This window comes from Spermophilus citellus, assembly GCF_964194105.1.
Source record: "Spermophilus citellus genome assembly, chromosome: 15".
Classification (NCBI taxonomy): Eukaryota; Metazoa; Chordata; class Mammalia; order Rodentia; family Sciuridae; genus Spermophilus; species Spermophilus citellus.
Window position 1 is genome coordinate 82,605,892 of NC_138195.1, and position 25,855 is coordinate 82,631,746.

Here is a 25,855-nt window from a genome sequence, read left to right on the forward strand (position 1 = left end):
CGGCGCCCCGACCGTTAGCCCTCGGGGAAAGGTGGCCAGCGTTGAGCAAGACAAAAGAAACGACCGGACGCGGCGGGGCTGGGTTTTGTTTTGTTTTGCTTTTTGCGAGGTGGAGGGTGGGAAGGGAGAGGTGCGATCCGGCCGAGGGGACACTGGCGAGGAAGCAGCTGGTCAGACCCAGTTTCATAATCGTGCCAGCCTTGCCTGCTCGGGCCTGGCGGCCAGCTCAGCTGGACCTTATTGATTGATCTGCTATCGGCTTTGGCAAGGTCCAGGCGAGCTCGTTTCCACTGCGTCCAGGCTCACCCAGCAGAGACCATCTGTTTCCTTGTCTAATGCGCTTCCTGGACACTCTTGGTTTATCCTGCAATTGTGCCCTCCTTTGAGACGCCAGCACAGAGGGACAAGTGTTCAGATAGCCTAGCAGACAAATAAACGAGAAGAAACCCAACAGAATAGCCTGTCACTGTTTTAGTAATGAAAGGGCCAATTGCTTTACTTCAGTTGTTTACTTTATTCTGCGAGAATTTCCCATATTGAATAATGCATTCTGTGAGGTAACAATTACCTCGACCATTTAAAAAAAATGTCATTCTCTTTTGATGTTCAGATTATGTGATACAGCACTTTAAAATCCACACGACTTTTAAAAAATAAAAAAAAAATAAAATCAAGTACGACAGAATATTTTTATGGTCGGGTAACAAAAAGTGGAGTTTAATTAGCCCCAGAAAAAGCTCTTGAGGAAACGTCAGATCAGGAAAGGCAGGTGTCTTGGACGAAGAGCAGAGCTACCCAGGAGGGACAGGACAGTTGGATATTAAGGCACGATTTTTAGTTTTATTTCTTTAGACACAGGCATGGTGTGAAAGATTTTAAAATTGACAAGGAAAATGATATATTTTGAGTTATTTTTAAAAACACCCAAAATCATTTAACTTTTGGCACTGAACGGAACTGGGATACTGGGATAATTGGGAATAAAAATTTATTCCATTTTTTCCTTTATTTTATTTGTTTATTATTATTACTTTTTAATGTGATGCTAAGGAATCCAGTGCCTCCCACATGCTAGGCAAAGCTCTGCCACTGAGCTAGCCCCAGCCCTCCATTATTTTTATCCTTTTCCTATCAGGCTACTTACAGAAATAAGCACATAGAAAGAGGCTTTCCCACTCTTCAGTAAACATTCATTTTTGTCCTGAGGCCTGTGTTTTCTGTCCTCATAATCTTTTATGATTGTATATATTATCTACCAAATTATCCCCATAAGTTATGTGAGTCTGGCTCTTTAATATCCACTTCTTACTTTACTAAGGTGAGTGAGAAGTTAGAGTGGCTTATATTCCCCTGTCCCTCCAAAGTAAGGTGTCAGCTTGGAAATGCACTGTTTCATTTGCCCTCTGCTAATGTTTGTAGCTGTGATACCATTCACCCAGTTTACTTCCAGAGGAGGTACAGCTTGTGAAAATGTTTTGATGTATCTTTTTTTTTTTCCCCCTTTTAACTTTCTCTTGGGAATGAACTCATATGTCATGACAGATAAGCCATCTCATGGAATTTGAAGAATGTTTTTTCATAACCCAAGATTAGTTTATTCAATTCCATGTATTATTTGCTTGATAGTTTCCTCTCTAAAACTTATCTTACCATCCCTCAGTTCATTAGCTTTTCTCTGTACTCCTTTTAATTTCTGATGCATTCCTGTTAATATAATTATCAGGGTTGTACCTGGAGGCCGATGTGACATTTTTTCAGTTGTCACTGTGAGGGTCTGCAGAATAAGGCTTTGTCAACCGTTTGTACTGTCACTTTCTTAAGTTTTCATACTCAATTGGATCATGCTTCCCATGTTTTTTTTTTTTTTTAAGGTTGTTCAGAAGCATATTCACCTAAATGAGGGTAGATGTGGAGTGGAGTTTTCCTTCTTGTTTAATTAATGGTTTTCCTCACTTCTTGTTAACTACTTACAAAGAGGAAAATATAAAAAACACATTTCAAAGAGTAGTATTTGAAAATGTGTTATTTTGAGTGTAGGAGAGAAATTCCCACTTGCTCAAAAACAAGAACTGTAATGTGATTCTTGTTTTCCTTTTCAGAAAGGACACTCTTCCCTCAGTTTGGAAATGATTGGCTGGGGAGAGTCTTGTGAAATGGACTGAGTTCTGTTAGTTGCCACATGTCTCAAGTCTGAAGTTAGGCCTCTGGTAAAGTTAGTTCCCAGGCTGGATTGGATAGTTAGCACAACCTTTCCAAAGAATAAAGGACACACTTTTCATTCAATACAATTTAGTCTTTGTGTCAGGCGCTAGTTCCTCCTAAATTCCAAGCAATTCCACCCTTGAGGACAGATTTATTCCAGAGAGGATAAAGGACAGTGTCAGGGAAGAAAGTTTTATCTATTTTAAGGAGTTTCTTGGAGGTCATTCTTTAGCATTCAGATGCAGTGTTTTCAAATTATAGATGATAATTATATAATGACGAGTATAGATGATAATTTTTGGGACCAGCAGTTCTTTAAAAATCTACTCTGTGTTGAGAATTAAACCTCAAATCAAACACATGTTAATGTTTTCTCTTTCAGTGCTGGGGCCTGATCTCTAGGTCTTAAGCATGCTTTACCCCTGAGCTGTATCCCTAGATGTGTGTGGTGTTTTCTTAGGTATATTTTTGTCCAACAGGTGACCTCTGACCTCAGTCCTTATTTAGCAGATGTTTTATGAGCTGCCATAAAAGCATGACACAGTGCTGGGGAAACCAGGTGTATCTGTCACAGTGATTATAGTCTAATTTGGGAAGCCAGACAAATACACAAATGAAATCTTAGAATAAGGAATACACAAGAATGTGACCTCCACCCTAGAGCCAGACACAATAGGGTTCCATTCTTGCCTGTCCAGTACTTCTTTACTTGGACAAGTTACAAAGTCATCATACATTTCAGTTTCCTTGATATAAAATGGAAAGAATTAGATCCATTTTGTAGAATTGTTGGAGAGATTAAAATGAGATGTACAGGAAGTTCTTAGAGCAGTACCTTGCACCTAGTAAGTGCTCAGTAAATTCTGACCATTATCGTTATTATTTGGATGATTTGTTTGGTCAGGCCAGTGAGGTCTGAGGTTGGGAACAAGCACTTTGGAGCAGTTGGAGAATGTCTGGAGGAATGGAGACTTGCTAGATTATGGAGAGGCAGAGAAGACAGGAAAGGATGTTAAGAAAGCTGGGAGGGGAAGAGGCATTTAAAAAAATCCAGGAGTAGAATGTGCATGATTTGTGACAGTGAAAGCGGAGGCGGCTGTTGAACACCAATTGTCATTTGAATTATCAATGTAGTTTTCTTTTGTGTGTTGGACATTGTAGAGAAAGTCCAGGTTTCTATTTAAAAGCACTGTATCCCAGTGACAAGACAGTTAACTGTGTTTGGATCTTTATAGGCATCTGAGCAGAAATGGAAGTTTATTATGAGAATTTAAGACCATATAGTGTGTGTAAACTTTGTAATATAACAATTCATCAAACAGTGGAGACTGCCATGCCATTCAACAAATGTTATTGAACACTGACGTTGTGCCCTCACTGAGCCAAAAACCAGAGGTTGAAGGATGAAAATGATGACACCATCCCATCTACCAGGGGTTTATAGTCCAGGGGAGGAGATGGCTAATTAACACTGATGAAGGGATAGACTGGGGGAGAGCATCAGGCTGATAGAGGGAACCTTCGTACTGAAGGGAGAGGCTTCCCAGAGAACATAGTCCCAGTTAGATGTTCATGGTTCAGATAGTAATTGCATGAATTTTTAGAAATTTAATCTGTATAGCAAAAAGTTAAATTAGAATCTCCTGGTGCTGATTCACACACATTTCTTTCTCTTTTAAAATCCAGAGCATGATTTTTCTTTTCTTTTGTGCTGGGATTGAACTCAGGGCCTCACGCATGCTAAACAAGCACTCTACCAACTGAGCCATATCCCCATCCTCAGAGTGTGGATGTTTTAATGCAATGATAAAACAAGTAATTTTCATATTAAAATTAATAACTAGGAAATTTGGCATAAGGAAATTTATTCATGTTTGAGTAAAATTGTTGCTAATCTCAAATATTAGCAATTATTTGGAATTGTTTATCTATCTACCCACTGGGGAGAGGTAACTAAACACTGTTCTGCTTTGAGTTTGACTATATTCTGCAGCAGAGGTCGCAGTACAAATCCTGAAAGACCTCTGTGGTCTAGTGACTTACAGTTAAGTCCCACTGGTGAAATGACCTGGAAAAGGGATGCTGTAATTCCATAGAGTCCTAAGAGTTTCCTTGGAAAAATTTATCACACCACCACATTTGCACTTAAAAAACTAAGCCTATAATCCCAGTGGCTAGGAGGCTGAGGCAGGAATATGGCAAGTTCAAGATCAGCCTCAGTAAATTATCAAGGCCCTAAGCAATTTAGAGAGACTCTGTCTCAAAATTTAAAAAATTAAGAAGCAAACAAACAAAATGGGCTGGGATGTCGCTGAGTTGGTAAGCGTCTTGGGTATAAAAACCAAACCAAACCGAGGTTCAGGTCTTGAATCGGGGAATTCCATTTGCTTGTTCTGCTTCTTTGTACATTGAGCAATAGAATGGTAGTCTATAAAAACTAGGTCCAAAAAACTAGGGAAATGTTCTGTATTTTGAACAAGATTATGAAACCAAGAAGCCCACTAAAAGATTTTTCTCTTTTCATCTGAAAATTTCAGAAAGATTATTCCTTTTTCACAATTTTTTTTTCTCAATTTCCCGTGTCTCTCTCCCCATGTTCTCCTTGAAGTGTGGTACTCCCACAGGTTTTAACTCCTTAAAGTCTTTTAAAAAGGGTTTCACAGCATTTTATGGAGAAACAGGTGCACATTTAGGTTCTCTTAACCCAGTTCTGCTTGGTGCGGAAGAGCCACTAGCATTAAGATGTGCTGATTACTGAGCATTTTTCAGATCTATTTTTTTTCATTTCCTCTTCTGGGTTGAAACACCTAAGATGTCCATGACTGATATTTAGTTTGCACAGTAGTTTAGAGATTATTTTGAAAGAGTTGTCAACTTTGAGGGCACCTAGAAGTCAAAGTGGAACAAGCAGGAGTACAGAGTAACCTGACCTCCCTTAGGCCGTCTGGTTGGAGGAAGCATATGAAAGTGGGAGATTCCTCTGCAGTCCTGCAGGTTCCCAGAAGAGAAGCCTAGTTGTTCTTTTTTTTTTTTTTTTTTTTTTTTCCAAGCCAAACTGTATCCAGCTTTATTAAAGATACTTTTCATAAACAATCATGGTATTTCAGGCAGGACATGGGCAGACAATCGTTAACAGTATACAACAACTTTCAAACTCCCTTCTTGAATGGACTACCAAAATCAGAAAGCCACTATAAAACCCAATGAAGTCTTCATTTGATGCTCTGAATAGGGAAAGTTTAGAGTGAGGGTTGACATTTCACATTTAGCATGTTGTTTAACAACTTTTCACAAGCCGACCCTGACTTTCAGGAAATGAAAGGAAAATGGCAAAAATTATTAATCTGAAGATCCACAATCTAGAAAAGGAACTGCTGCTCTTCTGAGGGACACTATTCTCAATGACGTCACTGGAAAGTCCAGATTGCCCCCCACACTGGTAAAACCAACTGTTGGGAATATCAGGTCCCAACAGGTTTAGGGGAGTTAAGTCTATGCCGATGGCAGAGAGGGACAGGAGGACATACAGATGAGTTTGAGTTTTTCCATACCACAAGGCATTTGTGCCAAGGTGGCTATGTGTGCCAACATCAGGGAATCCCTTCCTCTTAGGAACAAAGAGGAAGTCTCTCGAAACTAGAAGGGAAAGGTGTCTTCCCCCACAGCAATCCAGCTTTGGAGACATTCTACTAGTGACATATGCTCCTCCCCCCCCAAACAACAATGAAGTGTTCTGTGTGCTAACAACATAGCTTAAAAAAAAAAAAGTAAAACAAAATTCTGCATTTTTATAAAACTTGATAAAAAATAGTATTTCAAACTGTACAGTCACCAGAAGTACACAGTTATCAAAAACGCACACACTTCACTTGGCATCTCCAGCACCTTCAGCTTTCTGTGCCTGGTCTGTTTTGGCATCTCCATTTTCTGCAGGGTTATTCCCATCCTTGCCAGTGTCAGCTTTTCCCTTTTTCCCTTTGGGTACCTTCTCTCCCTTCTTTGCAGGGGCCTTTTTAGGCTTGGGCTCTGGCTTTGGAGGAGCAGGTTTGGCAGACAACCTTGCAGATCTTCTCTGTGGTTCGTCTTTCACCTTGGCTTTATCTCCTTTAGCATCCCCTTCAGCCTTTCTCTTGGGCATGGTGGCGACGGCGGCGGGACGCAGGCTCTGGACGCGGGGATGCAGCGGCGCGCGGCTTTGGTCGGTTCGGGGGTCGTTCTCGCCTCTTCTTCTTCACACTGCTCCGCCTAGTTGTTCTTAAAGCTGCGTCAACTCTGTACTTCTTACAAAAATTGACAACAGTATGGCTAGGCGAGCACTCACTCTCTATCTATCTAAGGAAAAGAATATGTTGGGGAAGGCACATCCATTTGAAATTCTTGTCCATTTGCAGGAAGATGACTGAGGGATGTAATTTTGGTCTAAAACTTCTGAAGTGAATTTCAAAGCTTAAAATGTAAAACATCTTTGACTTTGTGGAATTTAAATTGGTAGCGTCTCATTCATGTAGTTATTTTGATGCATTGCCGAATCCAGGCTTAAACACAAAAAGATTTGCATCAATATGTCACCAAAAGTAGGGAACAGTTTAATCTGATTATGACTTTGCTTTTGCTGTGTGTTTTAATAGTGGTGATGTGTAACTAATTGCATAGCAGCTCTTTACCACTCTGTATTTCAAAGTCCTAAGTACAAAGATCTCTGGTTATCAATAATTTGATTTTTTAAAAATATATTTTAGTTGTCAATGGACCTTTATTTTATTATCTATATGAGGTGCTGAGAATCGAACCTAGTGCCTCATACATGCTTGGCAAGCACTCTAACACTGAGCCACCTCCCCAGCCCCCTCAATAATTTGATTTTGCTGACCCCTCGGTATAGAATATTGCTGTGTTTTTGTTTAATATAGCTACTTTTGAAGCCACAGGTTTACAGGGAAGGGGCAAAGCCCAATATCATGTTTTAATAATGTTGATAAATGTGATTTTCCTCTTTTTGAATAAATCATTTTTAATTCTTGAATCCAACTCATTTTGTTTCTTTGATATCTGGCATCAAGTCAAATTAAAGCTCAACCTTGTTTAATCTGCGTTTGCATAATACATAGAGTTAGACTTTATAGGAAACTTTTAATGCCATGTTCATAAATGTTTGGTCTCTTTGTTTTTGTATAGCTCGCTCCTTCTCTTCCTCTACAAGAAGATTTTGTTTATCACTGGAAGGCAATTACCCATTACTACATAGAGACTTCAGGTAAGGAATGATGCTGATATTAATTAAGCAAAATTTATGGTATACTAAAATATATTTTAAAATAAAATTTCAAAATTAGTTTATATTTAATTTTAAACATTTTTAACTTTACTTTGTCTTTTATCTTCATTTATTCATTTTAAAATGTATCTTTTTGAGCATTTACGTGTCAGGCATTGCTCTAGGCAATGGGGGATAGAATAGTCAGACAACTCCCTGTCCTGATAGATTCTATGGATTGATTAGCAGAGAGGCAAACAATAATGACAGATTCATAGTGTTCCAGATGGTATAAAGGGGAGAATAAGGCCAGCTATGGAGTTAGAAGTATGTGTCTGGGGTAACAATGGGCAGTTATCTATTTTAAGTTAGGGAAAGCCACAACACCCAAAGTGATCTGAGCTGAAATCTAAAGAAGAGAGGAACTAAGCCAGCTGGATAACCGGGGGAGTGTCCCAGGCAGAGGACCAAGGTCACAAACCCTGGGGCTGGACTGCCTGCTTGGCAAGTCCCAATCACTTTGACCTATGAGAAAGATTAGATTGAAGGGACAGTGGGTTACAGCTGGTGGAAGGGTCAGGCAAGGATTGTCCAAGCGAGAGATCATAGTGACTTAGACTGGGTGGAAAAGGTAAGAATTGATTGTATTCTGAATGTATTTTGAAGGAAGGTTGGTTGGTGGATACTAGATATGAGGATGTAAGAGTCACAGGAGGTAACTAAAGGTTTGGGCCTAAGAAGCTGGAAAATTAGAGGTGCCACTTACTGAGAATAGGAGCTCTGAGGGAAGAGTGGGTTTGGAAGAGAATTTGGACTTGTTAAGTTTGAGAGGCCCATCAAGTAGTTGGATTTCTCAAGTAGACAATTTCCAACAGGCATCTAGACTTCAGAGATAGGAAATTGAGTCATCAGTATGTCAGTAGGATTTAAAGCCACATGTCGAGATCTAGGGAGGAAGGAGAGATGAAAGAGAAGGTATTCAAAAAACACCTTTGGGCTCAGTGTTCGGAGGTTGGGAAGGGGAGGATAACAGCAAAGCAAACTGCTTTTCTCAGAGGTAGAAGACAGCCAGGAGAGAATGGTGTGCTCAAAGAAGAGGAGTCCATTCTGTCTCATGATGCTGACGGCAGGCTAATGAAGACGAAAAATGGATCACTGGCTTTAGCCACAAGGAGCTCATTAGTGGGTTTTTTTGGGGGGTGGGGTACCAGGGATTGAACTCAGGGGCACTCAACCACTGAGCCACATCCCCAGCCCTATTTTATATTTTATTTAGAGACGGACGGTGTCTCACTGAGTTGCTTAGTGCCTCTCTATTGTTGAGGCTGGTTTTAAACTCAAGATCCTCCCACTTCAGCCTCCCGAGTCTCCAGGATAACAGGCATGCACCACCATGCCCAGATTCATTAGTGTTTTGTTCTTTTTAAAATAATTTATTTTCATGTGGTGCTGAGGATCGAACCCAGTGCCTCATGAATGCTAGGCCAGCACTCTACCTCTGAACCACAACCCCAGACCTCATTAATGTTTTTGATAAAATCCATTTTAATGGCAGCTAGAAAAGAGAAGTACTGACTGGAGTAAATGCAGGAGAAAATGGGTGGAAAGCAGGTATAGACAATGTGTATAGACTGCTCTCTCGAGGTGTGCTAGCATAAAGCAAGAGGGAGATTGGGGACAAGAGGGGGATTTATGTTTTTATAAAGATGTAAGATGTGGCAGTTTTGTACTTCGATGGCAACATTCTAGTAGAGGACAAGGTGGGTGCAAGAACGACCAAGGTGGTTTCTGAGTAGTACCTTCAGTCGGCAAGAGGGTTAGGATCCAGTGTGCTGGCGGATGCCCATCCTTCGGCAGGCACTGGACACTTCCTGCCAAAACAAGGGAGGAAGCAGAACTAGGACCAGTGCAGCAGGTAGGTAAGTTGGATAGGGAGTCTACAAGTTACCTTCTGGTTGCTTCTGTTTTTCTCACTGAATAGAAAGAATGGAGGATAAATATGGGGAATGTGAATAGATTTCATCAAGGATTGGCAAGCTTTTTTTTTTTTAATTCTAATTTGTTATATATGACAGCAGAATGCAATTCAATTTATAATACACACTTAGAGCACAATTTTCATGTCTCTGGTTGTACACAAAGTACAGCCACACCATTCGTATCTTCATACATGTACCTACGGTAATGGTGTCCATCTCATTCCACCGTCTTTCCTACCCCTATGCCCTCTCCCTTCTCCTCCCTCCTCTTTGCCCTATCTAAAGTTCATCTATTCCTCCCATGCTCCCCACCCCATATCCCCTTTGAATTGACAAGTTTTTTGTAAAGGGTCAGAGAGCAAAATGCTTGAGGCCTTGTCAGCCATACAGTCTCCTTTGCAACTGTTCAGCTCTGCTGTCACAACACAAAAGCAGCTGTCAATACAACAGAAAAGAAGGAGCATCCCTGCATTAATAGCACAACTTCATATTTATGCAATGAGTAAAAATTAGGAAAAATATATATACCTTTAAATGTAAAATTTAGTTTTTAACTTATTTGTTTAGCAAACAGATCTACAAAAATGATTTTTTTGTTTGTTTTTTTAATATGTCTGCATTTTCAAATGACTCTTCCTAGTTATCCCTTGTGATTTTTTTTTCCTTCTTCAGGACTTTAAACAAATGCACAGGTTCTTGCTTTAAAAGTTGTTTTCCCCACCTAGTAGCAGAAACAAGTGTGTATGTTGCAATGAAGTAAGGGATAAATAACAAAACCTGAGTCAAGAAGAGTGTCAGGTACAGAAAGAGAATGAGGAAGGAAGAAATAGAAGCAGCAGTGTCTGACCTGGGCTGGGCTGTAAAGGATGAGTAGGAGTTCGTGAGGTAGATGGGAGAGTGAAGGCATTTCAGGTGGAAGGCTTAGCATGTGCCGAGGTACAAGGACATTGATAGCTTAGATGGCAGAAACTAAGTCTTGTCTTCCAGAGAGCTAGGATTTTGATACTGTCAAATTAAATTTAGTTAATTTATTTCTTATATTAAAAAGTCTTTCTGGTCACTTTCTCCCCATGAATAGTTATAATCAAATCATGCTTGAACACTCATTGTTTCCTGGAGTATTTTATACTTAGCTATATATTTATAGGGAAAACATTTTTAAAAATCAAATTACAAACAAATTTATAAATTGTCTTGTATTAGTGTGAGGTTGCTCATTTTAGAAGAATACAGAATTAGACCTATAAGCTAACATTTCTTGAATTTTTACTGTATGCTAAGGCACTGGACTTCACATGTGTTATTTCACTGAAAACATAATAGCACATACTGTTGTATTTTAGTTGTGTTTTATAGTTGTTGGTGACTGAGGCTTGAATAATCTATACTGAGTCATCCAGCTAAAAGTAACAACCACTACTTGAGTCCAAGTGCTTTTCACAACTGTCCATACCATATCAAATTAGATATGTGTATTCTCCTGGGAATTGAGGGTGACCCTTCTCTTTCCGCTGTTTTCTCCATCCAGCTTAGTTTTATGGTTAACTGTGCTTATGTACCCATATGTGCTTATGTATGAAGCAATGTATCAATACATAGCTCATAGGGGTTGTGTTGCACAAGCTGTAGAAGGATTAAGTGAACTTAGAGCTTGGCATTTCCTAAAATATTTTGTATTTAAATTGCCTATAATGTTTTGTATTTTATTAAGAATAATTTAACCCTCATGCAGTATGGAAAGATGAGTAAAACCAAGTCCAATTGTGATGTTAAAAATATCCAACTTCTGTTTTTTTTAAGCTGTAATTTTAGTAAGAATTCTAAGAAGCAACTTTGAAAAACAAACTTTGGTAATAGCTATTATTAATGAGAGGAGATGTCAGAAATTTTAATAGTAGGTTTCCTTTTGGCTCCTCATATTTTAAAAGATGGAGATGGATTGAGGGCATTAAGTGACTGACTTCCCAAAGCTACAAAGTAATTGTAGTAGCAATAAAAAAACAGAACCTGTCATTTCCATATGTCCTGGGTTTCTCAGCTCAATAGTCAAAGCCAACCTATTTTTATATGAAGAGACTTAAAATTCACATCTTCTAAACTATGTGGGGAAAAAAAAGGCAAATTACAGGTACATAGAAAATTTTTGTTACATGTATTTTACCAATTATCTTCCCATTTTCCACATAAATGACTCACTCTGTATTATCATGGATGAATATTAGCTGATAGAATTTATTTCAGAATCTGAGTTTTTGAATAAGAATATGGAATAGCATCATCTTAATTCTCACAAAGGTCATCATACCATGTATATAGATCTAACATAAGTGTGTAGTTCAAATTTTTCTCTGTGTGAATAGGAATAGGGAAAAACAGAGGTTGTTTTAGGTGCAAACATGCAGTTTAAAATGTTTGAATATTTCTTTGATGAGCTTGTTTTTTACTATCCAGATGACAAAGCCCCAGTGACTGACACGAACATTCCATCCCATCTGGAACAGATGTTAGATATACTGGTTCAGGAAGAAAATGAGCGGGAATCCGGAGAGACGGGGCCATGTATGGAATATTTGCTCCATCACAAGATCTTGGAAACATTATATACCTTAGGGAAAGCTGATGTAAGTTCCTACTCCACAACATGTTCTTGGGCATGTAATACATACAGTGATGTCTTAGAGATAAAGAAATGGCCAGTTAAATTATAGAGGTCCACATCGCACATGGCAGGATTCAAGTCCAGATCCTGGGGCATAAACGTTGTATGGCCTGTACAAAGGTGCCATCCTTTGAGACAGCAAAGCTCCCAAGTGCTCCAGACAACAGCTGGTACCTGGACCACTTAGATTCCAGGGTAAACTTTCATGAAAATAAACTCAAGTCCATGTGCCCAGAATCAAAGAAAATGGGAAAAAACCTAGGGACAATTGGGTTACAAAAATTATTTTTCACAGTCCTGGAAGAGAATGTCACTGATTATTCTGACATTTAAACGAACTGATGAGTGGAACCAATTCAAAATTTTAGGCCTAATGAATTTTGAAAATATCTTTGCAAAGGTAATACTGTCCTATAAATAACAATTTATGCCATGAGACTTTCAAATTATATTCATGCATCACTAAATGACAGGGATATGTTCTGAGAAATGTGTCATTGGGTGATTTCCTGTGTGCCTACCCAGACCTTCATGGTATAGCCTACCACGCGCCGAGGCTATATGGTCCAGCCTGTTGCTCCTAGGCTACAAACCTATGCAGCATGCTACTGTACTGAACAATAGGCAGTTGTAAAACACTGATGGGGATTGAAACATAGAAAAGGTATAGTAAAAGTAGGTGATGGGAATTTCTCAGCACCATTTTAAGCTAATGGTGATCATCCTTATATATGTGGCTCATCTTTGAAATGAAGTCACACAGTGCACGACTGTACTTAGAGCAGTTTTAATCTTCCTGCTCTTTAAGAACGTGGAAGTGGGGCTGGGGATGTGGCTCAAGCGGTAGCGTGCTTGCCTGGCATGCGCGAGGCGCTGGATTCGATCCTCAGCACCGCATAAAAATAAAATAAAGATGTTGTGTCCACCGAAAACTAAAAAATAAATATTAAAAAATTATCTCTCTCTCCTTTAAAAAAAAAAAAAAAAAAAGAGCATGGAAGTGATTGATCAGGAGCCTCCCCTAACTCTAAAAATCTCTGATTCTATTCTGTGAACTTCTATAACAAGTGAAAGGCAAACTGAAACGATAATGGACACACTTTAATACCAAAGAGAGTTCTGACTAGTTTTAAAGACAATTTCCTTCTAAGTGTATAATACATTTCAATTTTAGCTTAAATGCATTCAATTTATATTTTCTAAGCCACAAATTCCTAATAACCTGTAATTCATTGTCTTCCTGCCTGTCTCCCCAACCCCTATCCTTGGAGAAAGTGATTCTACAACACTAAACTGTATAAGTATTATTTGATTTTTTTTTTTTAGCAAAGAGTAATTGTACTCCTAGTAAATTTATTTTGATACAGGTGATTATAAATATTATTAGCATTTTACCTGAATAGTGCAAGAAACTTTTTATCTTAAAAAATATCATTGTATGGGCTGGGGCTGTAGCTCAGTGGTAGAGCACTTGCCTAGCATGTGTGAGGCCCTGGGTTCAATCCTCAGCACCACATAAAAACAAATAAATAAAATAAAGGTATTATGAAAAAAATTATTTAAAAAATATATCATTTTGTAGCCTGGTGTGGTGGCATATCCTATAATCCCAGTGGCTTAGGATGCTGAGGCAGGAGGATACCCTTTTGAGACTAGCCTCAGCAATTTAGCAAAGCCCTAAGCAACTTAATGAGACCATGACTCAAAATAAAAAATAGATAGGGCTGGGGATGTGGCTCAGAGGTTAAGTGCCCCCGGGTTCAGTCCCCAGTACAAAAAAAAAAAAAATTGTCCTTGAGATTACAGTTTATACTATTTCCAGGTAGCACATCTATGATGATGGTTTGGGAAGATTCCTTTTATGATCATATTTTAAATGGAAGGAAGTATCAGTGCTTAATTATAGAACATGTAAGCTGCTGATTCATGTTCTCTTCATCTACAATGTGAGTTATCATTAGGTTTACCTACTTTTCAGCAAATACTTAAAATAACTGGCATGTTACAAATATTTCTTTAGTGAATATTCTTTGCCTATAATTATCACATTGTAAATACTTTTGCAGAAAATTTAGAATAAATCATAACAGTGTGTACCATAGGATTCATTTTACATTTTTATGTGTATTAGGAGGCTTTCTTGCTCCTGTGTGTGGATAATAGATTATTGATTACCTGTCATTAGTATAAGTCAGAAGCTTCTGCCTTTGCTCCAGCAGGGCATCAACTACTATAGTTTTGTGTTACCCTTGCATTTATAGGTTAATGTTGCCTGAACCAACTCTTAGCAGCATATTATCACTGTTTGTAATCACTCGAAGCTATAGTTTTCTGCACTATATTATGGACTCAGATGTATAATTTTTTTTCTAGAATACCAGACATTAATATTAATTGAAAATTTTGTTCTGACAAAGTCAGTGGCCAACTGCATTTTGTCTTTTGGAGGTGGAACGCATTTGCAAGTGTCCCTCCTCCTCTGTGTTAGGCTTTCAGGTGTGTTTGCATTATTGTTCTCTTCCTGTTTGCTTTCCTTCCTAACTAGTGCCCTCCAGGAATGAAACAGCAGGTTTTGGTATTCTACACTAAGCTCCTGGGAAGAATCCGGCAGCCTCTGCTTCCACACATCAACGTGCACAGGCCAGTGCAGGTCTGTTGTTCCCCTTGCATGAAATCATTTGGTTTGATTTCTTTTGGTATAGAATAATTTTGATATTTTCCCAAGAATAAAGTCAATAAAGGAAATTATTCTAAAAGTAATAAGCAAATTAGCAAATACTTGAGTTTTCATTATATATGGTTATATTACTTGTACTTTATGTCTTTTTATTTCTCTTCAAGTTTCATACATTATTATATTTTTTTACTTTATGTCTATGATATTGTGAAAAGAGTTTATTATGTACCCCATTAAAATTTTAAATTAATGAACTTGAAAAATTTACTATTACTAAGTTTATTTTTATATGTGATTATAAATATTGTTAGTGTTCTAATTCATGCAAGGTATTTGCATTAGTTGAAATATTTAAATATCCTTAAAGCAAATGAGTGGCTATTTACATACTTTTTCAAGGTTTTAAAAATGTTCTTGACAGAAACTGATTCGACTCTGTGGTGAAGTCCTTGCAACACCAACGGAAAATGAAGAGATTCAGTTCCTCTGTATTGTGTGTGCGAAGCTGAAACAGGATCCCTACTTGGTTAACTTTTTTCTGGAGGTATGCTATGCTTCTCAAACCCCAAATATGCCTCCATGTAGATCATTATGAAAATTGAGTTCTGTGAGTAAGCTAAGGAGGAATTACACTTTGCAAGTTAACAGAAAGCTTGTTTCATTTCACAGAATTGTTTTTCATTTAAGATTACTGTTTTGGGGCTGGGGTTGTGGCTAAGAGGTAGAGCGCTCACCTACCATGCGTGAGGCACTGGGTTCGATCCTCAGCACCACATAAAAATAAAATCAAGATATTGTGTCCACCTGTAACTAAAAAATAAATATTTTTTAAAAAAGATCACTGTTTATTCTAATTTGAAATCTCCTGGGAAAAAGATATTTTCAAAGAATGCAGTTGAGCCAGATACATAGGGCGGTACCGGGTCTGGACAGTATCTGATTACAGCTTGTTGGAGAAGTCACCACAGTTCAGATCAGACGGATTCAGCCAGGCTTGCTCCACTGTGTGATGGGGTAATCTAGTGTGGGGCAAAGAGGACATGTGCAGATTTGGAAAGATGTGAAAAATCACTCTTCAACCTCATATGGCAGTTGGGTTTGCTCTAATTATTTGTGCTGTTTTATAGCCATAATCATCAAATCATAGTTTACTTAAGTCAGTTGATGTTTTGGACTTCACTTTCAGTCTTAAAGTATAAATTAAATTTTGTGCACTCTTTGCTTGCATTTGCTTTCTTTGTTCCCAGTAGTGAAAACAGGAGTATGTTAAAAAAAATAGCTACAGTGTTTTTATTTAAAAAAAAAATCTCTTTTGTCTGTCTTTCATTTTAGATTAAGGTGTAAGTTATATGCATCACGATTTACTCCTTTTGGTCTACATCTCTGTGAACTGACAAACACATAAAACAGGGTAACCACCACCACAGTCTAGGCACAAGGTTGCCCCCCATCTCCCATCCCCAGGCCCTTGGCTGACCATGCCTCCGCTCCCAGCATCCAGCAGTAATGGCCTGTTTTCTGTCTTGACAATTCTCTTTTCAAAAGCATGTGAGCCTGCTTGTCCACCTAGCTCAGTGCAGCCAACATCTGTCCAGGCTCTGGTTCCCTTGTTCAGGTGAGTAGGTCCCTGTGTGACACAGGTTTTGGTTCATCAGTTGGGGACTTTGGGTTGTTTCCTGTTTGGAGCAGTTATGACAAAAGCTACTGCAAACATTCACACACAGATTTTTGTCTGAATTTAGATTTTCATTTCACTTGGAAATATTCTTAGAGGCAGGATTACTAGTTTGTTGTATACATATATACATGTATTTATTTTCATAAGAAACTGCTAAACTGTTCTCCGAAGTGGCTTTATCATCTCACATCCCAACAATATATGGAAGTTCCTTTTGTTCCCTGTCCTTACCCAGCACTGAGTGTTATCAAGTTTGTTGTTGTTGGTTTTTTTTTTTTTGGTGTGTGTGTGTGTGTGTGTGTGTGTGTGTGTTTGTTAGCCACTCTAATAGATGAGTTTGTCTTCTACTCACACTTTTGAAGAAATAATTTAGGACCCTATTAGGCACTGTTAACTGAAGGTAGGAAAGTGGTTTAGGGACAAAATTTATATGAATTTTAATTTGTAGGTAGTGTTAAAGACTATGAATGCCTGTTTTTCATGATGTGCATAATATTTTATACATTATTATTTTACAAGTTTGATTCAAAATGATTCAAATAGTCTTATGATTTTATATTTCTAAATATTTGCCAGTTCTTTTAGTTTTTTCTATATTTATAATAAATAGATCAGTTTGAGTATGAGATTTTTCTTCTCAAAGTTCATTTTTGCTAATGTTTTCTTAGATCCTTTGTGTACTTTAGATGTATGGATTTTCCCCCAAACTTAAGTTTGATTTATTTCTTTCTTAAAATTTCTAAAACTTGTTTCAGAAGTACGTAGCTACAAGTCAGAAGCAGAAGAAGTTCTCGGGCCTATAGGTAGAAATAGTGAGATGTACTTTTTGTTCCTGCCTTCAGAGAAATTTACATTTAAACCACTATGAAGAACACCCTTCAGAATGGTGACATGCCTGCTTTCTGCAGCATTTTTTTTCAAATATTTATTTTTTAGGTGAAGATGGACACAACACAATGCCTTTATTTTTATGTGGTGCTGAGGATCGAACCCGGGTCCTTCCCGTGCTAGGTGAACGCTCTACCGCTGAGCCACAATCCCAGCCCCTTTGCAGCATTTTTATAGCACATATTTCTCCAAAGCCTGAGGTGGTAGATGTCTCCACTTTTTTGAATAAATACGCATATTCTCAAGCTTTTAATGTCAGTTATTATAGCATTCCTAGCATTGGAGTTATTTATGGGCCTTTCATATTCTCCTGCTGGTCAATAAGCTCCTTGAGGACAAGGACTCTGTCTTATTAATCTTTGGTTTTCCCTAGCTTCTCTAGTATCTAGTACAGTATAATAACTGCTTAATTAACCCTTGAAAGAATGGATCTTTAGAGAAATGCAGTTTTATACTTTAATACAGATGGTAGTGAAAATATTTTGCACTTCTCAAGCATGTGTCCCCTGAAGTCAAATCTCTTTCATTCATATTAGCTAGTACATGCACTTACTATGGGCCAAGTACATACATATGATAGTTGTGTTAGAAATAGTTTTTGCCCAAAGTTGTTTACAGTGTGATGGAGAGGGGACGATTAATGTTAAGATACTGTGATAGAGGGTGAAATAAGGTGAAGATCATAAAAATGATTCAAATGAAATTCCCTAAGTGCTCATAGGATGAAGAGTGACATTTGTTCTAGGTCATCAGAAAAGACTTCATGAAAGAGGTCACCTTTGAAATGAGCCTTGATGGATGTTTAGGTAAGATTAGGTGAACATAAGGAATAAGATATGTTCAGAAAACACTAAGATGTGTAAGAGTAGCCTGGACAGGCTGGGAGCTGCCAAAGGATTTGAATGGCAGGATGGAGATTCACGTTTAATTGTGGACACTGGGGAGCCACCAATATTTCTTGAGCAGAAATATTATTACATGACAGTCTCTGCCCCTTAAGAAGTGAAATTGGGGCCAGGCACAGTGGCACATGCCTAAATCCTAGCCACTCAGGAGGATTGCAAGTTCAAAGCCAGCCGCAGCAATTTAGCAAGGCCCTGTCTCAAAAAAATAAAATGGGCTGGGGATGTGGCTCAGGGGTTAAGCATACCTGGGTTCAATTCTTAGCATCAAAAAACAAAACAAAAGAAAAAACCCAAAACACAAAGAAGTGAAATTGGTAGCAGCACTTTGTACAATGGGTTCCTTTGGTAGGAGAGAGAAAAGTGGGGAAACCAACTTGGAAGCTGCCAGAGTAACCCCGACAAGAAATAATAAGAACTATAACTGCAGGTGCAGTGGCACATGCCTGTAATCCCAATGGCTGGGGAGGATAAGGCAGGGGGATTGCAAGTTCAAAGCCAGCCTCAGCAAAAGCGAGGTGTTAAGTCTCAGACAGAGACCCTGTCTCTAAATAAACTACAAAATAGGGCTGGGGATGTGGCTCAGTGGTCAAGTGCCCCTGAGTTCAATGGCCTGTATCCCCTACCACAAAAAAAAAAAAAAAAAAAAAAAGAACTGTACCTGAGTTGCAGCAGAGGGTTGAGATGAAGACCTGGAGGTAAGCGCTACCTGGCTGTATAACTGCTAAGGTACAGGAAGCAGATCCTGAAGTAGTCAAACTACTGCTGCCCATGGAAAGAAGGGAGCCCCAAAGGAGCTTGTTTTGAGGGAAAGAGGATAATTTTGGTTCTGGATGCTTTGAGTACTCTACATGATTCCCTGAGACAATGAGCAGGTGGTTGGTATTGCTAATCTGTGATTTAGGAGGGAAGTCTGGGTTTTTAGAGGTTCAACAGTTGTGTGTCCAAAAGTGTTGTGAGAACCAGTGAGATCCCTTACATGGAAAGAGACATTTTTAGTGGAAGCACTTTGCAAGAGTTGGGCAGCAGTTGCTATCACCTAGGGAACATGTCTAAATGCAGATTCCTTGGTTCCACCTCTAGACATTCTCAGCAGGTCAGGACCCAGGAATCTGTTTTTTTGTCAAGCCCCACAGAAGACCAGGGTGCCAACGGTCTTGGGTTATACTTTGAGAAATACTACTGTATGGAGAGTTTCTTCCTCTTGTTCTTATTCAAGATAGTTTTCCCAACAATATTATTAGTATTTTAGATGGAGTGAAATATCTTACATTCATAAAGACTTTGATTTGAAGTTGAATTTGTAAAAAAAAAAAAAAAATGGGGAATTATTTGGCGTATTCACTGGGTTCCATAGAGTTGTTTTTTTTCTAATAAATGTGTGCTCAATTTCTCAAGAAGATTGGTCTAAACAAAACTTAGTAAAAGTGATGTATAATCACGGTAACTTTGGAAGTAGAACCTTGACTTCCTTCAGCTTTAACGAGCTCCTGAGATGAGCAAGTGCTGTGGTGGCCCTGTGTGGAAGCTGCCTGTGATCGCCTTAGCCTGTCTGTGTGATCTGATATTTATTCTTACATTTAAGTGGAAATAGCATCTTCCCTTGAAACTAATCAATTTCGGCAGTTAAGATTTTCTTTGGGTGTGTGGAAGAGGGCACCAACATTTCAAGTACATTTTCTTATCCTCAGATACAAATAAAAATGTCTCAGAGTGACTTCTTGTATTTTTATGAAGCCGAAGGATAAGGAAGTATAAGGAAAAAGTTCATATATATTTAAGAAAATTTGAGTACTTTGGTGGAAATTGTAATTAAGTCTAACTTTTTAACTGAACTTTTGACTTTAAAGTATTTTTGTTTATAATTTTATGTCTTCTACCCTCATGATCTTAGAAGAATTGCCAATGAGACACTGTATTTATAGTAGCCTAGTAATAAAGAAAAATAACTATAATTGAACCCCCTCACACGCACACACTATTATTAGTTGGTTTTAATTGTGATCAAATAGTTATCTTTAATATTTTTCATTATGGTAAGGGTAAAACATTTTGTAGTTAATATGAAGAGTATCATTAATTTCTATGCAATTGTAAAATTATATATAAAGCATGGTTTGTTAGAAGTCCAAAGCTGGGCACAATAGCACTGACCTGTAATCCAAGCTACTTGGGAGGCTGAGGCAGGAGGATCACAAGTTTGAGGGCAGCCTGGGCAATTTGGTGAGACCCTGTCTGAAAATAAAAAGGGCTGAGAATGTAGTTCAGTGTAGAGCATTTGCCTGGCACGTGTGAGGCCCTGGGTTCAATCCCTAGCACCATCAAAAATTTTAAAATAATTGAGAAAAGAAATGGATATTTTCATTTTACATACTACTTATGGCTATTTAGACATGTGGTATATTAGTTATAGAAAAATCCATGAAAGTATGATTTCTGGTTATAAAGTTCTTAATAATGTGAACCTTATCAAATATACAAACATACATATGTTTGTATTTCTTTTCAGAACAAGTTGAAATCATTGACTTCCAAAGGAGCAACAAATGTAATTTCAGAAGACATATTAAAAGGTGAAGATTCCTTGTCAGCCGACACAGGACAGTCCCATCAGCCAGAGGATCTGCATGGTGCCATCGGAGTAGAGCCCGCGGAGTCAGAGGAGGAGCCCCCTCATCAGATGGATGACCTGTCCACGAGCTTGGATGACCTCAGTGTCACCTCACTGCCGGAGGCCCCTGTTGTTCGTCCACACCAGGACTATAATTTAGTGAATTCTTTGTTAAATCTCACCAGAAGTCCTGTGAGTCGTCCTCTTGACTTTTTCTCTTTAACATGATCACAATAATATGCATGTAAAGTAGAAAACATCAGACATGGTGGCATAGAGCTATGATCCCAGCAACTCTGGAGATGAGACAGGAATCTCAAATTCAAAGCCAGCCTTTGAAAGTTAGTGAGACCCTGAGCAACTTAGCAAGACTCTGTCTCAACAAAAATATAAAAAGGGCTGAGGAAGTGGCTCAGTTTTAAGTACCCCTGGGTTCAATCCCAAGTAATGAAAATAAATGTAAAAATAATGTAAAACACTGAATCCTTTTATATTGAGTTTTTCCAGCTTGATGTGTGTCTAGTTCACGACTTGGAGGGTATGTCTTTCCCCTTAGGATGGCCGAATAGCTGTGAAGGCCTGCGAGGGCTTGATGCTGCTGGTGAGTCTGCCAGAGCCGGCGGCCGCCAAGTGCCTTACTGAGAGCACTTGCTTGTGTGAGCTCCTGACTGACAGGCTCGCCTCCCTGTACAAGGCCCTACCTCAGTCGGTGGACCCGTTAGATATTGAAACCGTGGAAGCAATTAACTGGGGGTAAGCACCATTCTTTGTATTTTCCCCTAAAAGTGACTTCTTATACCTACATTCGAAAAAATGTTTTTATTTCACAATGATAAAAATCTTTAGTTTTGATCATTACTAATGACACTAAATGGAATATGGAGGCTTACATTAAATTTATTGAGTGGTAACAAGGTGGTGTGGGGACAGTCCAGCTGTTATATAGTTGAGGTACTTTTATTTTGTCTATTATGCTGATCAGTTTTCGAGGGTTTACATTGAGACCAGGGACTGTGGTATGGTGTGGTGGCCATGCCCATAATCTTAGCTACTTGGAAGGCTCACAAGTTCAGGGCCAGGCAATTTAGCAAGATACTGTCTCAGAATAAAAACTGAAAATGGCTGGGTGTGCAGCTCAGTGGTAGAGCTCCTGTGGATTCAATCCATAATGCCATGAAGCAAACAAAAAACCAAACAAACATACCCAGTATCTTTACCCGGTTCTTTTTATTAAAAAAAAAATCTAAAGGAGGACTCTATTTTTTCTGATAAATGACTCACACAGCCTCTACAGCAGTCTCGTGTGTCTTGTGGCCTGCTTGAGTGGAATGTCTCCTACTTCATTCTTTCATTCCTCTTCCCACCTTTTTGGACTCCCCACTCGATTCTTATAAGAATATATGATTATTGTAGAACATTTTATAAGTTCTTAAAAAGCAGCATAAACAAAACTACTCATAATCCCACCACCTATTAACAGCCTGCTATTTTGACATGATTCCCTTTTATTGTTTTTCTCCAGATGTTTGACCCTTCCTTGTTTTTCATGTGCTTTTCCATCCAGACTGTGTTCTGTCACCTTGCAGGTAGACATTGGGACTGGATTGCATTTTAAGGCCGGAAGAGCAGCTGGGCAGCGGCTTTCTCTTTGCAGATCCTCTGTTGCCCCCTTTCTTCACATCCCAGCAGCTGAGAACCTCCCCCTTTCACTGCCATCCCTTGGTCAGACTGCTGGCAGAAGCATGAGGCGCTGTGTAATTGTTTTTTCTCCTGCTCCATCCTGCTTTAGTCTCTTTTCCCTCTTAGGGGTGAAAATGATTTACGTCTTTGATTTAAAAGGTTTTCTCTTACCTGTGATTCTGCCAAAAGTCCCCTGTGATTGTCATCCAGCATTGCCTCTGTGGACATGCCATACCGTGTGTTCTGAGTTCATTTTATAATGAAAATCCCTGTGCCCTGGCGTTCCCATGTGTGCTGCATGAGCTCCTGCCCTCGAGTAACTCCGGCTTGTTGTTTCCCTCGTGTCCACAGCTTGGACTCATACAGTCACAAAGAAGATGCTTCAGCATTTCCGGGAAAACGAGCCTTAATTTCATTTCTTTCCTGGTTTGATTATTGTGATCAACTCATTAAGGAAGCGCAAAAGGTTTGAAGTTTTTAGTTTTTTATTGATAAATTTAGAATATGTCAACTAAGTAATCTGTTTGAATCCATAATTTATATCCCCAAGTAGATCTTAATTGTCTTAGGATACTATGTTTAGTTAAATAAATTTTTTAAAATTGTATGTATATGTGTGTATTATAATTCTGGACCCAACCAAAGTTCAAGTTCTGTCCTTTTCTGTTTCTTTGAGTATTCTAGTATAGTGCTAACAAACACTGACTTCACAACATTGTCTACCTCTGGTTCTCCTTTTGGGGAAGATGTTAACTTCTTCCCCAAGGTTATTGGGATAATGTTTTCATTCTGTTCCTCTTATTTTGGGAAATTAAAAAATGTGAATAATCAAATAGCTAACTTCTAATTTAGGTTTTTGGTTGATAGGCAAGCATTTACTTTCTATGTTAACTTGGGGAGTGCAAACTGATTTGCTGATATTACAAATTAATCTCTTTCCCTTAAAAAATAATTACGCTCATACTATATTCTAGACTGCTGCTGTTGCTCTTGCCAAAGCTGTTCATGAAAGATTTTTCGTTGGTGTTATGGAACCTCAGTTAATGCAAACGTAAGTACCTTCTTATCTTAAAAAAAAAAAAAAAAGACTGTTTGTCGTTTCTGCCCTCTAATGACCTGTTTGTTGTGCTCAGTTCTGAGATGGGTATTCTGACATCAACTGCTCTGCTTCATCGTATCGTTCGGCAAGTAACCTCTGATGTATTGCTTCAAGAAATGGTGGTTTTTATCCTTGGAGAACAGAGGGAACCAGAAACTCTGGCGGAAATTAGCAGACATCCTTTAAGACATAGGTTAATTGAGCATTGCGATCACATATCTGATGAGGTAAGTTGTGTAATGATTTAGTATTGGGCTTGGATTCTTTAAAGTACTGATTTTAATATATGTGTGAAGATATTTTTTCAGTCAGCTTTTATCAACTTTGGTTTCAGATAAGCATCATGACATTGAGAATGTTTGAACATCTTCTACAAAAACCCAATGAACATATTCTTTACAACTTAGTCCTAAGAAATCTTGAAGAAAGAAACTATACAGAATATAAACCTTTGTGCCCAGAAGATAAAGACGTGGTAGAGAATGGCTTAATAGCAGGAGCAGTGTAAGTATGTGTTTGATTCTGTGAGTTGAATGTTCACCTTGGAGACAGAACTTTCTTAGTTCTTTCCCTATGCTTAAAAAGTACCTCTAATAGCTTACAAGTTTTAAAACTAAAATCCAGAAGTCCTGATACTACCATCCTTTAAAATTGTAAGACATTCATTAAACCTCATAACAAAATTAGCATAGTCTTGATATTGTTAGTATAAAATGGTAATTTGTTTATAAAAGATATTATTCCTCAATTTTTTATATTAGAAAAATTATGTAATTTTTTTCAGAACATAGCAAAGACCCTTTGGTTTAGAAAATGTCATAATAATTTTTTTATGCATCATTAAATTAAACATAGAGATCTGGAAGAAGATCCATTATTTACTGACATTCCACCAGATAATATTTTATCAAACCAAGAGTGGCTTAACTCTTCACCTCCTGCTACTCCAGACCACCCTAGAAATGATGGGAAAACTGAAGTCCATAAAATTGTAAATAGGTGAGTTGCTATATAAATTTGACTTATATCTCTTTTATTTGTTTTTATAATATATACTAGCTCTGCTCCTAGATTGTTTAAAATATATTCAAAACTCAGTCTCCTTCAGATAGTATGTCAGCTTTTTAAATTTATTATATAGCCCATGACAGCCTAGGAGTAGCTGTGGATGCCGAGAGAACAGCTCTGCTTAATAGAAAAATAAATCTAAAAATAGTAGTGGTTAATTGAATCCTTGAGTATCCAGGTTTATATATGTAAAAGACTTAATTTTAAGTAATTTCCAATTATAAAAACATTGGAGAATAGCCAATTTGACAAACTGTACTTATTAAGCATGTGTTAAACAGGATATTCCTTGTTTTTAGTTCATGATTTTGCAGTTTTTTTAAGTACCTTTTCTGTGGCAGTTTTCTTTCTTTCCCCTGTCCTTTTAGTGCTGTCACTGATATGCCTGGGTATGGCAGTTGATGTTAAAAAAAAAAAATTGCATGTGGCTCAAATGAAAAATTGTGGTGCATAAAAATTTCTGAAGTTCAATTACTTAAAAGCTAGTTTCCTGAGATTAATAGATACCATGGCAATCTGTCATTGTGAAGCAATCTAAAAAAAAAACCAAAAGTCCCTTTTAGGCTTACTTCTAGCTCAAGTGGAATTAATCATTGTTAATAAAACTTTAAATAATCAGAATATTTAATCAGTGAATTGGAAATCTGATTCATAATAAGGACTTAAAATATAATTTTATTTTTCAAGTTTCCTTTTGTTTTTTTGTTTGTTATTAGGTACCAGGGATTGAACTTGGGGGCACTCGACCACTGAGCCACATCCCCAGCCCTATTCTTTGTATTTTATTGAGAGGCAGGGTCTCAGAGAGTTGCTTAGCACCTCACTTTTGCTGAGGCTGGCTTTGAACTCACAATCCTCCTGCCTCAGCCTCCTGAGCTGCTGGGATCATAGATGTGTGCCACTGCACCTGGCTCCAATTGTTTTTAACGCTTGAATAAACTTAAGATATTACTAGATACTTTAATAGATATGAAAATACTATTGGATTATGAGAGTATTTCTGTTTTTAATTATGGTCTTTTTCATTCAAGTTTTCTCTGTCTGGTCCCGGATGAAGCAAAATCATCCTACCATGTTGAGGGCACTGGATATGATACCTACCTCCGAGACGCTCACAGGCAGGTCAGTGACATAGTTAATTTTTGGAAATGAGATCTA

The 25,855-nt window shown here is 38.2% G+C and overlaps 2 protein-coding genes across 2 annotated transcripts in view; one reads left to right on the forward strand and one right to left on the reverse strand.

Moving 5' to 3' along the window:
* FHIP2A (FHF complex subunit HOOK interacting protein 2A) overlaps positions 1-25,855 on the forward strand; it is a 38,821-nt gene that overhangs the window by 457 nt on the left and 12,509 nt on the right. The window contains exons 2-13 of the mRNA XM_081267963.1: positions 7,378-7,456; positions 11,887-12,056; positions 14,640-14,744; positions 15,193-15,315; positions 20,749-21,042; positions 21,407-21,603; positions 22,882-22,996; positions 23,505-23,581; positions 23,664-23,856; positions 23,964-24,133; positions 24,485-24,628; positions 25,729-25,819. Coding sequence (XP_081124089.1) covers positions 7,378-7,456; positions 11,887-12,056; positions 14,640-14,744; positions 15,193-15,315; positions 20,749-21,042; positions 21,407-21,603; positions 22,882-22,996; positions 23,505-23,581; positions 23,664-23,856; positions 23,964-24,133; positions 24,485-24,628; positions 25,729-25,819 — 1,758 coding nt within the window. The remainder of the gene's footprint in view (positions 1-7,377; positions 7,457-11,886; positions 12,057-14,639; positions 14,745-15,192; positions 15,316-20,748; positions 21,043-21,406; positions 21,604-22,881; positions 22,997-23,504; positions 23,582-23,663; positions 23,857-23,963; positions 24,134-24,484; positions 24,629-25,728; positions 25,820-25,855) is intronic.
* LOC308634237 (non-histone chromosomal protein HMG-17) lies at positions 5,896-6,399 on the reverse strand. Its single transcript, XM_081267964.1, has one exon. The coding sequence runs from the start codon at positions 6,338-6,340 to the stop codon at positions 6,068-6,070; it is 273 nt and encodes a 90-aa protein (XP_081124090.1). The 5' UTR covers positions 6,341-6,399; the 3' UTR covers positions 5,896-6,067.